At 35.4% G+C, this 15741-nt stretch overlaps 1 protein-coding gene across 1 annotated transcript in view; it reads right to left on the reverse strand.

Moving 5' to 3' along the window:
• Positions 1–289: 289 nt before the first annotated feature.
• LOC140144111 (recombining binding protein suppressor of hairless-like) overlaps positions 290–15741 on the reverse strand; it is a 37146-nt gene continuing 21694 nt past the window's right edge. The window contains exons 4-11 of the mRNA XM_072165947.1: positions 15318–15483; positions 14646–14820; positions 9400–9537; positions 8416–8528; positions 7020–7160; positions 3557–3712; positions 1631–1734; positions 290–575 (exon numbers count right to left, since the gene is read on the reverse strand). Coding sequence (XP_072022048.1) covers positions 290–575; positions 1631–1734; positions 3557–3712; positions 7020–7160; positions 8416–8528; positions 9400–9537; positions 14646–14820; positions 15318–15483 — 1279 coding nt within the window. The remainder of the gene's footprint in view (positions 576–1630; positions 1735–3556; positions 3713–7019; positions 7161–8415; positions 8529–9399; positions 9538–14645; positions 14821–15317; positions 15484–15741) is intronic.

Raw genomic sequence — 15741 nt, forward strand, 5'->3', positions numbered from 1 at the left:
ACATAATCACTCGAGTTGATGGAGTAACCACGAGTTGTGTTCCATTTCACCAAAAATTTACATCTTGCGATAAAACTTTGCGACTTTAGACTAGTTTACTATCTCTTTGACTTGGCTGGTTCTTGTCACAAGTTCAGAGATAAAACAGACACTGTTGTCTTCCACCCCATTTGCAGTTCCATTCTAACAAATTTCACAAAACCAGTGCCGATTCCTCTCAGATGTAAAACTTTCAAATCCATCAAATACTGAAAATTCGTAAGACTTAATTAGCAGGGGGCCATTTTTTTTAATTTGGCAAGTCCACACCAAATGTAAACGCCGACTCCGGGATCATCTGTGGCTGTGGATGACTTTGGCCCCCTGCTCGGATTATATTGTTCAAATTTTCCGAGGTGACATTTCTCGTCGTGGGCCCCGGTTCCGGGGTGTATGTGAATGTTAGTCCGGTGGGATAGATGATGCCGTCGTTTCGTACTAGAGTGACAGGCACTTGCGTAGCTCTTCTTACCCATCGCCATTCACCACGGAATGCAGAGATATCAGGTACCACACACAGCATGTATTCCGCACATCTGAAAAACAAACACAAATTACATTACACATTGATTAAACTCAACTGTAAAGAAAAATTGTCGTATTTGCATAACCCGACCGATTCCCACCCAATTAAAAAAAAATGCTCTACAGTGATCCTAGCCACAAAGGAAATGGCTGTAGAAGTAGATGAAAATGGCTGCCCCCAGTGCGAGTCACAGCACAACATTTTCTTGTGTCAATGCTAGGAAAATGCAGTGGTAATGTCATTTTTAATGTTGTTGTTGGAAAAACCACGTATGTGCTTGTGGCCCCTGAACATGTTTAAAACATAACTGCCAACAGGTTACATAGCAACACATTTGCTTTGAACATGTTCAGGGTCTAATGACACATAGGAGGTTTTTCCTGCCCAACGATGATGTGTTATATGAAGGATCAATCTGAATGACATGCTTGGTGATGTTGCTCAGTCAAGGTATGTGACATGTGTGTGAGGCTTCTATTAAACGCTTAGAAGTTTGCACTCAGGGGTACATTATACAGGTTTTGAAAGGGATTTCAACATCAGTTTAGTTTATTCTTTCTTTATTGAGGGTAACAACTTCAGTGACTAGTACTGCTTTCCAAGCAGGCCCTATGTAGTCAATACAAAACATAATACACAAAAGTGACACAATATAAGATATACAACAAAAAATGCAATCACAATTAGGAATTCATAAACTATACATTTTAAAATGAAATGAGAACATTTGTTATATTCACAATTTCCAACTTTAGTCTGAGTGGATCACAGCATGTCCCATATGCCAAGATTGTTCTCTTTTGTGAGATGATTCCAACACCATAACTCCTTCCATTTTAATTTTATTCAATTACATTTGACCTTTTTGGTAAATCCCCAAAGCTTTTGCGAGTAGACCTCAGATACCATCATCTGACGTCACGCTGCTGCGCACATCATTTAGTGAACATCGTTACTGCGCATTGCAAGTCGCTGCAACATCAAATAACAACATATCAGTTTCTAACCGCAAGGAATTCTGGGATTTACCGAGAAGGTCAATTCCATTGTTAAAAGACTACTAACCTGAACATAGTTTCTGCTTCTACATCACCAAACCAGACTTTGAGATGTGGGGTGAAATTCTCTCCAGTCAATTCCAACATGGCAACATCTCCACCGCCATTCAACTGGCAACACCAATAACAACAAAATAAAAGTTATCTTCTGAAACTTAATTTTTTTAATTAAGAAAACGATAGATACAAACTAATGGGCTATTCCAGATGAAATCCATACACCCACTATAGACGACATGACCTTAATCTTCTGCACAGGGGGGTCTAGATTTCAAATTGCAGTCACCCATTCAGGTAACCCCATTTGAAATTCAACTTCCCTGTGTGGTAGACTTAGCCCGGAGACTTAGTCTTGGTCATGTCTTCCATAGGCGGTGTATGAATTTCAACTGGGATAGCCCAATCTTGCTTAAAATAATACCTGCAAATGGTAACAGCTAGCACCATGGTTGTGACTGTATCACAACCAAAGGGAAGAAGCCCTAAGAAAAGATAACTGACTTAGAATTGCCTTTTATGTATGGTAAATCCACAATATTCTTTTTGATATTGGGGGATCGAGCTTGGTGTAAAAGCCATGAAACAAAGTGACTTTTCAGGAATAAATGCGAGTGAAGCATCTGAAAATGAGAATTTGTTGATACTTTGTCAAGTACAATGTTTATGTACAGATTTTGTTATCGTTGTTGGGTAGGAAACACCTCCTATGAGCCTTTTCAGCGACTGCTCCTAAGTTTTAGAATGGCTTACCATCTACAATCACGAATGCTAACTCATTTAAGTCATTGATCAAAACTCGCTTATCTCTGTTATTTTTGCTGCCATTGCTTTCTGTATTTTTTTTTGTTTTCTTTTCTCTTGTGCCTTGAATCCCTTAGACTATGCCATAGTCGACTTTTGATAAATAAAAATATTTTATTAATCATGATGAACGCATTCAGTTGAACTCGAAATTATACTGATATTTATTACATCAAAATACTAGTATAAAATGGTTATGAAAAAGTTTATATAATTATATTTGTGACAGTAAAAGTAAAGTATACGTGAAGCTTATATTATTGAATGCAACATATCATAATGGCATAACTATAATGGCACTTCAATACTGAACAATTCTAATTTTAGACTGCCAGTTTATTACGAGTTAAAAATCGACTATGGACTTTCACTTTTAAGCCGAACTTTACCCCGGGACTTCGTTCTCTAAAACACACTGTCAATCATACTTGTTTATCAATCAAATCTAACCACAAGACTTAGCATGGTGGTACAATACGCAGCTAGATGCGTACGTCATCCACCAACTTTCGCCAGCAGCACAAAAGTGCCGCATTCCATAGATAGATGTGTACCATGTATAGTTAATGGTAATGGTACGTGCCGGGAAGATTTAAACAATAACGAGATCTGGGCGACCAATCACAAGCCAGATTCATTTAAAGATGCATTACATCCTGACCAATTTTAGTTAGGCCAGAAATTGGCCTAACTCTCCATAGAGTCCCGTGTTAAAAATGTTAACCGCAAGTCAAAGTCAGTAGTACACTTGGGAAGCTAACAAACAGAGGGAGTAGGGTGACTGAAAAAATCAGATGTGAAAATCTATCAATTGTGCACAAATAATTGAATAAATTAAATGTAATAATAGCCAGAGTATGCACAATTGGCAAGTGGACTACGGAGAAGTCTATGAATCCCTAGGCAAAGGCGCATATAAATAATAGTTATGTTATGTTATCATTGGCCCCTGAACATGTTAAAGCTAAATCTATATAACCTCAGTCTTGTTTTACACATGTTCAAGGGCCACAAGTACATAGCAAGTTTTTCTTGCTCACAACTTTATGTTGTTATTTTCACATCTTCACATCCATTCGTGAAAATAACACCTTCACAGAAAAATTACAGCCTATTCAGTAGTTCATATTACCTGGAGATCAAGTACAACTGGTACCGGTGTGACAGACGCCTTGACTGGGCCCATGCCCTCATAGAAGCTATACTCTGCCTTGTCTGTGCTAATGATGGTCCATGATGCGCCATCATTAATCATCTCTTTGTTTGGCTCCTTTGGGCAAGGTGTGGCCTGATGTTAACAAACATATAAAACATTGTTAATCAAAAATATGGATAAAGAGATGAATATCTTTTTGTTAGGTTGAGTTAATATAATCATTTTCACTGCAGATGCTATATGAGATGTGTTTCCACAAAATGACAGTCTTGTATAATATACAAACATTACAAAGAGTTAATGTTCTTTTTTTAACTTGCAACCTGTGCATGAAATTTTCAAAATGACAGAGCAAAAAGAAGCCCAATTATGTTCTGCACATTTAATACCACATTTGTATCAATAACCTCAAAACTGTTGCCATGGTGAACCTTTGAATGAAAACATATACAGATATTTTTTTTGCTAGGATGCCTTGTCATACATAACTAGTCATGCAGAGAATGTCATGTTGTATTGGATAGAGCCACAGATTACTATTTCTTGTTTCCTAGGAAAAGGACAAGAAAGTAACATGAGTAGATGCAAATTTCATCTTCTAGAGCACATGTTTTGTCTTACAATTAGGGTCTGATTTCCCCCTATGCCAAGTAATTTGACCTACAATAGGCTATGGCATGTTTTAGACTACATAACTTTTCACAATTTGTGTTTCATTCTGTAGTTTTAACAAATATTTACCATCTGTGGCAAATTTGACTTAATCCTGCTATAGTCTGCATATCCTTCTTGAGTCAGCAAATAAGATATTGTTTTTTATTGTATCTCTAAATGTGATGATGAGAAGCACATAAAAGCACACATTCCCAGAAAGGAAACAATGCAAGGAATCCAACCAGCACAACAGTTACAGACTCCTGCAAAAATTAACAGTCCCTGAGAAAATCTCAAAACCTGACTTTACTTTACTGACTCGAGGAATGTATACAGACCATAATTGATCAATTTTAGGTGGAAAGAGACAACATATTAATTATTTTAACTGAAAATCTCTAAATGTCCATCAAAATAATATCCTTGTGCAATACATAGATTTCATCCTTTATGTCATTCCAAATAGACCACAAAATTTCATTTAGAAAGGAAAGTTGTTCTGCATGTTGATTACACTAAGCTTTTGACTTTCTGCCCCTTTTTATGAACAGTCATCCTTATAATTGTCCACTTTAATACATTATCCATGATAAAAAGTTAACCAGTAGATAGTAAGGGTTGCCAAATCTGCGATTTGGTAGCCCAATTGGGCGACTTTTGACGATTTCCCTACGACTTTTCACAATTTCCTGTCCCATAGAAACCAACGGTTAAATTTTTTTTTTTAAAGCAACTTTTCAACATTGACTCCCACCACTTTGGGTAGCTTCCCATTCCAAAGAAACCAATTAAAAGAAAAATTAGGTGACTTTTTTAATTATTTGATCCACGATTTAGACTGAATTTTTGTTGGTAACCCTGAATTCATTAGTGACAAACTTTGAAAAGCTTTTCATGTAGTGGGTAACCTAACGCATCATTGTTCGGATGATTTAATGATGGTATATTGTCAGACAGCCTAACAATATGATGTCATTAATCAATGTTATACCAGTAAACTACCATATGATCCCATTGTTCCCTAGAATACAAAATAGTGCATGTTTATTTGAAGAGTTCAGGCCCAAAATGTGATATGCCATTGCTGCTTGGTGTAATGTTTGTTTTATATAGTGTTATTTTATATTTTAGGGATTGTTTCTTTTTTTATAATGATCATGCACTTTCAATCAGGCCCATGGCATTCTATACAAACTGTCCATAACAATTTGAAGATATCACTGTAGTATCATGATTTAATGCGACTGTGATGTCTGTACCACCGGAGGTATTCTATAATTTTCAGAATAAATTTGTGAGGATCACCTTTTTGTACCATCGCTTGAGCTGGCTTGAGTCACTTTTTTTAAATTAGCCCCGCTCTGCAGCTGTCAATCACCATGTACAACCACAAATCCAGTGCCGGGGAATTAAGGGTTATAATCAGTGACAAAAAAGTGACAACAAATCGAAAAAAGTACATGTGCCACAAATTTTGTTTGTAAAAGGTAATTCAACAATTTATAAAAGAGATACATACTCAGTTTCAATGCTATTCTCACACTAGTTATAGTCTGTATACCTTTAGATACTGTTTTTTTTTAATCCGAGTATCTCTAAATGTAATGATGAGAATCGGCATGGCAGGAGAAAGTGGGCAATACGGGAATCTCATTGCAGGGAAATTTTAGGTTTTTGACCCAAAAAATAAAGAAATACATAAGGGAAATATGTCATGCTGGAGGGAAATTTGGTAAAACTGGTGGGAAATTCTGGATTGCTTGCAGGGAAAAAAACATTTTTTCAGCCTCATTGAGAAGTATATAAAAGTATACAATTTTAAAAAGGGAATGATGCAAGGAATCTTATCAATATAACAGATTCATGCAAAAATGAACAGTTTTCGAGAAAATCTCAAAATTAGATTTTACTTTACCGACTCAAGGAAGGTATACAGACTTATAGTGTCTCCTATTTAGTAATTATATCTTATTGCATAAAATGACACAAAGCAGCCTTTAAATATCTATATCTCATATTTTGTTTTTCATTTCTTGATTCCAGAATCAATCAATGCTTTTGTGCAATCAACTATCATTTAGGATATTGACAACATTAATCACAGGCACAAAGTTGTCAAAATATACATGTCTGATAGATCTGGTGGAAAATAAAGATAAAAGACTAAGTATTCCTTGCAGTTGTATGACAGAATGTTAGACTGATTTTTTTCATGGCTAATTATAACTAAGGGCAAATTTCATTACACAAAATTACACAAAAAGTACATTAATTTCAATGATGCTCTTTGAAAAATAATATTTAAAAAAAATCTGAATCACCAAATTGCACCTGCTCTTTAATATCGAACTGGAATAAATTTAAATCAGTGTTACCACTAATCAGGCCCTAAAATTTACCTAGCAAGAACTTTGCCTTATAGAAATGACAAAAGAGTAAAAAAGAATATTTAACAAAACAGAGGCTTTTTATTATTCATTCGGCTAATTTGAATGGGAACAGCCCATTAGTCAGAAGGGTCAATAGTCCAAAAAGGGTTAAAGTTAGAGTTTAGGGCATTTTAGATGAGGAATAGGGTTAGGAATAGAATTAAGGGATCTGGAATGAGCGTTTTGAGCAGTTCGACAGTATATTTTGTGGGACATGAGAGCACAAGTCTAAGCATTCAAAGTCTTGATTATAGGCTAAAAGTGAACTCAAAATTTCAATATTTTATGTTATTTTTGATAAGTGGTTATGGAAAATATTAGAAAATGTTGTTTTCCCAAAGTTAGAATGCACTCACCTGAAATTGAATAATTCTCTCTTGTGAGAGGCATAGGTACATTCTTTCTGTGTCTTTCATAAAGAAGGAACATTTGTGGAGCTGCGAGACAGGGTCGTCTGCGTCCAGAAGAGCCATCTGCTTGTCCACTTTCCGGATGATCTGCATCAAGGAGGAAAAGCAAATAAATTAATATAATGTGCCTTGATCAAGCAAAATAATGATGCCATCAACAATTGTTTTGAGTTTAGACCAGATTTACCATCAAAATCAATTAAAATGTTTTCTATTGTTTCGATACCTCATGTTTTTAACTAAAACATTTTTATTGCGATCTTTCTCCCCCCTTTCTAACTATAACTTTGCTTGCCAATGTCACATATTGATGGCATTTATATCAAATTAAATTTATAGTTTAGAGAATAAAGGTATTGTTTTTAGTCGCTGTCGTGCATCTATCGTCTCATATAACACAGGCGACATCATTATTTTAAGTAAAACAACGAGGCGAAGCCGAGTTGTTTTACGCCAAAAATAATGATGTCGCCTGTGTTATATGAGAAGATAGATGCATGACAGCGGCAAAAAACAATACCTTTATTCTCATTCTTATACACTTCAATTCAAGTAAAAATATGATAAGTATTACAAATTTTATCAAAGTAAATGCTACATTTTGCAAGGAATTATACCTAGGGCTTAAAATCGATCAGTTCCGGTGTTGCTATGCACCTCCGATTGGTTCAAATAGCAAGTACGCGTATCGCGTCGATGCACAGGCGCTGACCCGTGTGATTTAGTGTCATATCACACGGGTAAGAACCAATAAGATTGTAGGAACGTTCTCAAGTGTTTAAGAATCATTATTATAAAGCAAAAATCTGACAATTGACCTTCACATTGTCGCTATTTTGCTTCATCAGCTCAATATATGGTATTGGACTGTATTTGACTCTCACTTGACAAATACTTTTTCAAGTACGCTTTTGATCAATTTTCAACAAAGACAATAATGTTAAACAGTACTTCAAAAGTGCTGTACATACATTGATGAACTGTATTTGACTTTGACTTGACTTATTACTTTTTAGTAGCTTTTGATCAAATTTGAGCAAAGACAATATTGTTCCCAGCAGAATTCAAAAGCGAAAGTCAAATGTAGTTGAAGTATGCTTTTGACATTGCACTTGTTGGAAAATTCATGAAAAGTATCTTATCAACAAAGCCAATAATGTCAATTGTTACATGTCTTTGCTCCAACCTTTTATCTTTCTTTATTATCAAAAAATGCCCATTTATGTAAATATCACTTAAGGCTCTCACCAATTCCCGGGTACCCGAGTTGCCATCCGTTCATGGCCTACCTGGGTCAAAATTCACGGGTCAAAGTACCTTGCAAGGTACTTGTTAAGCTTACCAATCTAGGCAATGCCATGCCTGTGACTGTATCTACTAGTTTGATAGTTGAACCATAATGTATGTAACCATCTCGAACTGTAAACTCTTCACTTTCTGATTCATCATCATCAACTGTGAAGAAACAAAAATCATGTTAGGACATTTTATACTGGACAAACTTGCAAGGAACAAAGCATATTTTTTTACATAACTTCCGCCGCTTAAACAATAAAGATATTGTTTTTAGCCGCTGTCGTGCATCTATCGTCTCATATAACACGGGCGACATCATTATTTTTGGCACCCATGTTATATGAGACGATATATGCACTCCAGCGGCTAAAACCAATACCTTTATTCTCTAACTTGCACACTGCAACTGCTAGTATGATATGCCCTTAAAGCTGTAATGCTGGTTTCATACTTTCCTGCTGCTTGCCGCTCTGAAGATAATTTTGCTTCACTGCACAGTCACACCAGAAATGCTAGCGGTGACCAGCGGCAAGCTGATATAGCTTTCACTCCACCGCTTTGCCCAAGCGGCAGCACAGCTGGGAGTTGCATTCAAGTCAAGAGAGGTCTGGTGTTCAAGTCCCTCCTTGTGGGCTTGAAGTGGCTCTTGGCTCACTTGAAATCCCTGTTAAAGGTAGCTCCTAGGCAAGACATCCTCATTCTCATCCTTGCTTATAACCCGGTATTGGGATAGACCCAGGTCAGTATGATACTTTCTTGAATCTTGTAAACTTATCACTGATGACTTAACCCCATGAGAACTACCTGCCGATTAGCCAAAATGAATATTGTGTCCAATTTTGAACCAATCAAGGAGGGTATTAATAAGATCATCTCTAAGTTGAAGTTTGGCCATAAAAAGTTTAAAGCCTAGTCATAATTGGCAATTAAAATGAGCATTTCAAGTTATCAACCAATCAGAAATGCTGTTAGATGACCAGTAGTGTCCAGGGAGTTAAATTCAGTTTAATTTTTTTGATATTATACTTACGTAAATGTATTGTAAATGCACCCCATTGTTGTGAACTTGCATGGAAATTATTGTTCTCAACATGGAGATATCTAGTACTGACTGTCTGAGACCTTAATCTGTTAAACAATGCTACTGTTGAACCAGATTGGATACACACTGGAAGAGAAAATCAAGAAAAATCAAGAAAATGTAAGTCAGGGGGAAAATAATTGTGCCAATCTCTCTTTGAAAATTGATGGGGCCATATCTCTGTGCGAAGGAAATGGAAGCAAGTAAAAGCTGATATTGGGGAGCACTTTGACTGCAGCTGCAACAAGAGACAACATTGTCAAGTATCTCATTCCACAACTTGAGTACTAGATCATGCAGGTGGAAGAAACTTCTTTGACAAAGTGTGAGGAGGCTGAAATGGGAATAATTACATCTTGTGTTGGAACGTGAGATGTAAATATACATTTGAAGCAGACAAAAGACCGGCAAGAATTGGTGCTTCATTGGTGCACAGTGAAGAAGTCACAATGGACGTGGGACGGTTTTTGTTAATAAGCTTATTAGCTTATTAGTTTGGAAAAGGAGATTGTCATAATTCAGGTTCCAGAATTGCAATATGACCCAGCAGGCAAACCTCTGAAGAGACTCCAGGTGGTTTGTTAGGGTTTGGTGAGCTAGTCTGCTAGTCCTCCAGCATAAGAGTCTGCAAGGTCCGATTTCTCAAAGCTTGGCTGGTGATCAGGTTTCCTAAGCCAGCAGGCTAGCCCTACCAATGTGGATTAATTTATCTTTCTAGGCAATGTACGATATGCAACTGGTATATTGTACTATTTGATCTCAGATTTGAGCTAAAGCCTGATGACTTAGGAAGCCTGACCGCTAGCCACGCTTCAAGAAAATGCCCTAACTATTTGCATTCCCCTTGTTGCATGCCCTTACTTAGTAATTTCTTAACATGTTACTTATAATTACCAAATCTGGTCTTCTTATGCTCAGGATTATTTTCACTACTTAGTAATTTGTTTTGAGATGAAAAAAGTGATACATTAAATCACTTTTTTAAGTTTTTGCCACTTTTGCCAGCAACAACTGTTTTGCCAAGTGGGAACAAATTAAAGCCATGTTTTTCTTCATGCGCGGCAAAAACCTGCCAAACCCTGCTGACTCAGCGACCAATATTACACTTTTGTTTATTATCAACAAAGAGTCATAAATTGTTCAATTATGCCTCTAATGCAATAAAATGTTTCTTTTTTCCCTCTTCCTGTCATTTCAGTTCAACACATCGCTTTGTGATGTGTTTTATGCAACACGCTATCTTTTGTATCATTATAATTATTAATCATCTTAGCGTGGAGTAAGAACTTGCTCAAATGTGTTTCCAATATATGCAAATTAGGACCAATCCCCTTTTACTCTCAATTTGAAATCTACTCACGTTTTACTTTAATAAGTGTTATTGTCTTCCTTTGGGAAGTGTACCATATGCACCCTTACAAACTAGTGTATCAAGGACTGCACCCTTTTGTATAATTTTGCTCACTTAAACTGCTCCGTAAATGAAGCATCAAATCGATAGAGCCTTAGCTTTTGTTTCAGTCTATATATTTTTACAATTTTATATGACATCTATCAAAAATATGAATAGTAATCTTGAAAACTAAATTAGTTGATACAATCGTAAAAATCCGATAACTTGACAAAACTGACAGCTGAGAGCCTAATTCTATGACTGCACCCTTTTGTATGTTCTGCTCACTTAGTTCTCAGTAAATGAAGCATCTAATCGATAGAGCCTTAGCTTTTGTTTTATGTATTTTTACAATTTTATATGACATCTATCAAAAATATGTTGAGCACCAAAAGCCCTAGTAAGGCTCATCTTGAATACTAAATTAGTTCCTACAATTGTAAAAATCCGATAACTTAAAAAACTGACAGCTGAGAGCCTAATTCAATACAGCAGACGTCATGTTTGGATATCATGACAAGTATTCATGGTTCATTCAGTTAATTGATCATAAATGGACACAATAATATGCCATAAACTCTCACCCTTCATGCTCCACTGGCTAAGAAAATCATTATTACCTATTATTTCCTTTTTTTCTTTAATGTGTAATGCACTATAGAAGAAAACTACTTCAGTTTTCACAGAAGCATATTTCGACCTTGTTACAGAGGTTGGTGTGTCTTTAGTGAATGATGAGTAACAAAAGATCACAGAATAAAGCTCATTAATCCCTCATTATATTCTATTCTGTTCATTAGATTTCATGCTCCCTCACACAAAGAATAAACACTAGACAAATTTGCACTCACCTGGAATACAGTTATCAACAATACATGTATATTTGTCTTTTAGAGCTAAATCGCTTGCAATCATGTTGTTTCTTTTACTCTTTCTCTTTTTTCACAAATGCTTCATATGATCATATCATCATCAATACGTGCAATTCATAATTATTATACATTATAATGCAATGTTTGAATTAAAGTGACAAATTAGATTTCACCACATAATGAAGAAAATGGATGTATTTTTTTTTAGCTATGTTCCTGTTTTAGGTAAAAATATATTTTTTGGTAGCCAAATACAACATGACTTCAAGAAACAAATTATAAATCGCTGTCAAATTCAAAATTTAAGCAATTTTGAAAATTCAAATATTAATTTTATATTTTGAGATTATTTTCTCAAAATATCAAGAGCTATCCCCAAAACCAATGAACCAAAACTAAACTTATTTGTTCTCATTTTAATATATTTTTCATACTGATTTCAAATATAGTTATGAAAATGTACAATTCTGAAATTTTTTTGATTTTTTTAAAAGAAAATTTGAAACTTGTAGTCTGCTGCAGCTGACACCCATGTGTTAACTTTAAACTAAACCAAATTTGATTTAATCTTATATTACCATGAATCAAGGTGTGTAACTTTCTGTACAGATATCTGAAGCAACATTTCAACTGTCAAAGAAACCCCACCCAGTGTACTCCTCCAATCAATTAGCAACCCATTTATATGAGCCGACAACAACAGCAGATGAGCAGTCATTAGCAAGCCTATCCTTATTAATCCTCCTAAAGCCTAGCCTCGTATTCCAGATACCCACGCTGCATAAGAGTAGGACCTATTGTATTATATTACCATCTGTAATGCTGATGTCATAAGGGTGTGCTGTTCTCCGCACATATTGCAATTTTACACTATTCATAACTTAAGTTTAAAATACAAACCTTGCTCTTAATTAGCTAAAGACTACATGCATGAAGAACTTTTAAGTACCGATTCGTTCCATTAGCCCATTAGATAAAAGGGCACACCCAGTGACTTTACTACACACAATCTTCCATCATTATGGGCAGGATTCAAGTACATATCAAACACAGAACCATCTACATAAAAAAGCCATACTTTGAGCCATATTTACATAAACAATATAATGCACATTTATTTTGGGTTTTTTTGGCTTAGGCCTATATAGCATGATGGGCATTTGATGAGGTTTCAGCTAACATTTCCTTGTGTTTATTTTTTTTTAAATTTATATGCATGTTGTTGTTTTTAAAAACCTTAACTATATTATGTTTATATGTATTATTATGTGCTATATTTTTATATTGTATATTAATGTTTTGTCACTCATAAGCCAGAATTGGCTGGTCTCTATGTGAGTGTGTGACGTTAATAAAGATCAAATTAAACTAAACTAAACTATAAAAACATAAGTGCCCACTTAAAATGACTTACGGTAATATTAATGTCATAATGGGGGTGCGGCTCTCTGCTACAATGTTGTACATTGCAAATTTACACCATTCATAACTAATACAAAGTTTAAATACAAATGTTGTTTGTAATTTGTAGAATTTGAATTTGGTAAATAAGCCTTTTTCACATAATACTTTGCTTATTTTGCACGTTGCAGAACTTTGGTATACCAACCCTCTATAATTTGATTGATTTCTTGATTTTGACATGCACTAAAATTTCACACTTATGCAGGCAAATAAAACACATTTGAATGCGCATCCTTTAAACACACAAAAACAAACAATATCCACATTGCCTAAGGCAGACAGAATTGGAAGAGTCAACACATGTCAATATTATCTAGGCTATCTCGACACACATGACAACACATACACAATATAAATTGATACATTAAAACTTAACGGATACATCGACTCAACCCTGGAGCTGTCATACAGAAATCCCACAGAATCATATCACGAGTATATAAAAAAAAACAAGGAAAGTTCTGTCAAAAAGTAGCAACATAGTATACTGTGGGAACTAGATAGAACAGAGTCACACACTAAGGGGCGTACACCAGTGCACTTGACTTGCAACAAAAGACTGCAAACACTGCATATCAACAAACGGACCTACAGGACAGACAGCAAATTCTTTTAACACTTCAATAAACATACCAAAAACAATCCACACATTTTCCCACATTCTTTTTTAACCTGTGATTTTTTCCTTTCCTTCTACACACATCAGCAATTTGCAAAATTGGATATATATTTGATTAAGTTTTAATTAGGTATATTTAGATTTATTGAAAAATTAGTGAATTATTTGACAGATGTAAATGAAATTTCTGAAATCATTATCAACTTAGGTAAACCATCAAAACCATTACATCCTCTGTACACTCTGCTGAAGCTTGTGAGTTTAAGCCTCTTAATAGTGTTCTATTATAAAGGCTCCACAAGTTCTATGTTCGCCTCTATAATTTGGTTCACCTCAAGTTCAGTAGTGATGTCAATGCTTTTTCGCGGTTGCGCCGCTAGTGTGCCGACAAACCACGCATGTGTGAGTGCGTGTAACACTCGGCGCGTTTAACTCTCACGCGCACAGTTCGATACCGAGGCATGAAATATGCACATACGTCACTACCGAACTTGAGGTGAACCTAATTATAAGGCCTTTTAGGATAAATCAAAAGAGTTTTTACAAAATTAAACAATCATAGAAGTAATTGGTAGCACATTTTGTTTGACTAAATTGGTCCACTTTATTATGTCACACATCACTACTGTCCATCTCAATGGATCATCATGTAAGAAAAAATTTTGAAAATTGCACTTTGGTCCAATCAACTCTCTTAAATAAAGTAGTCTACCTGACACATTCATGTGTTGCATTCTGTATGCTTTGTGAGAGTTGAATGGACCAAATTTTCTTTCAAAACTGCATCTTTTCGCTCATTTCTTTTAATCTGCTACCAACAAAATAAACTTTTCTGCAATATACTCACAATCTGCATTCTTTAATGATTGTTTCTTCTTGGAGGGTTTGGAGATTACTTTTATTCTCTTTGAATTGAATATGCCTATGTCGTCTGCATTGCCGTAAAACATTTTCACCGACAGAAGAAAATGTTTCCTCTTGTCTGTGTCCGAAATAAACAACGTCTTTGCTGCACAATATTCCTGCATGAAAAGAAACATATTCAAATAAATAACATCATATAAAGAGAATATCCAAATCATTATTATTTTGAGACAAATAGCCTAAAAATTTGCCACAAAATATTCTGGAAATTTAGTGAAAACTACAATTTGCTTTAGATTTGACTGAAAAATTGGGATTTTGGCATACCAATGGGTCCTATTTAGTTGGAAAATTGGTACAGTGATGGGTCCTCTGCGGCACCTCCTTCCCAAACTAAACTTGAGATTTTACCAACAAAGCTCAATTTACAACTGGACATCTGCATCTTGCCCAACCCATTGACAACATTTGGTTTGTATGTACCACATTTGAGACTAGATGCACTGGATACCTGAGATGCAGGTTTGTACAAAGCCTACAATCAAGACTAAAACCAGTGGATTTCCAAACACCCTGAACCATCTAAAATTAAAAATATGTTACTTTTTTTCCAACTTTCACCTGATTTTTAATCAATTTTTGCAGGTATACATACCTTTCCTTCAAGGCTTAACTGTTGCATATCTTGGTCGCTATTCCCAATGCCCATGAAGGCACAGACTTGTGAGCCGGCCTCCGTCTCACCGTCCCCTTGCATCTGTTCTCTTTTCCTTTTCCATCCCGGATCCAAGAGGTATATACATGGAGGGGGGCAGAAAAATCTAGGATACAATATAAAGTCATTTGAGACACAATGTATAATGTTGCAATTATTCATACAACTTAATTTGTCATATCTTAATGCAGATTAATCATCTAAAGCGTGCTATTATGAACAAACCTGAAAAGTTTGAAAAAGCTTGAAAAAGCATGTGAAAATTCAGGCTTAATGCAGCCTAAAAATTCTCATGCCTGGAGATGAGCAATACAGCTTGTGGACACTGACATGAATGTTTATTCTGATGAACAGTTAAAGCATA

The sequence above is a fragment of the Amphiura filiformis genome, unplaced genomic scaffold (assembly GCF_039555335.1).
Source record: "Amphiura filiformis unplaced genomic scaffold, Afil_fr2py scaffold_40, whole genome shotgun sequence".
Classification (NCBI taxonomy): Eukaryota; Metazoa; Echinodermata; class Ophiuroidea; order Amphilepidida; family Amphiuridae; genus Amphiura; species Amphiura filiformis.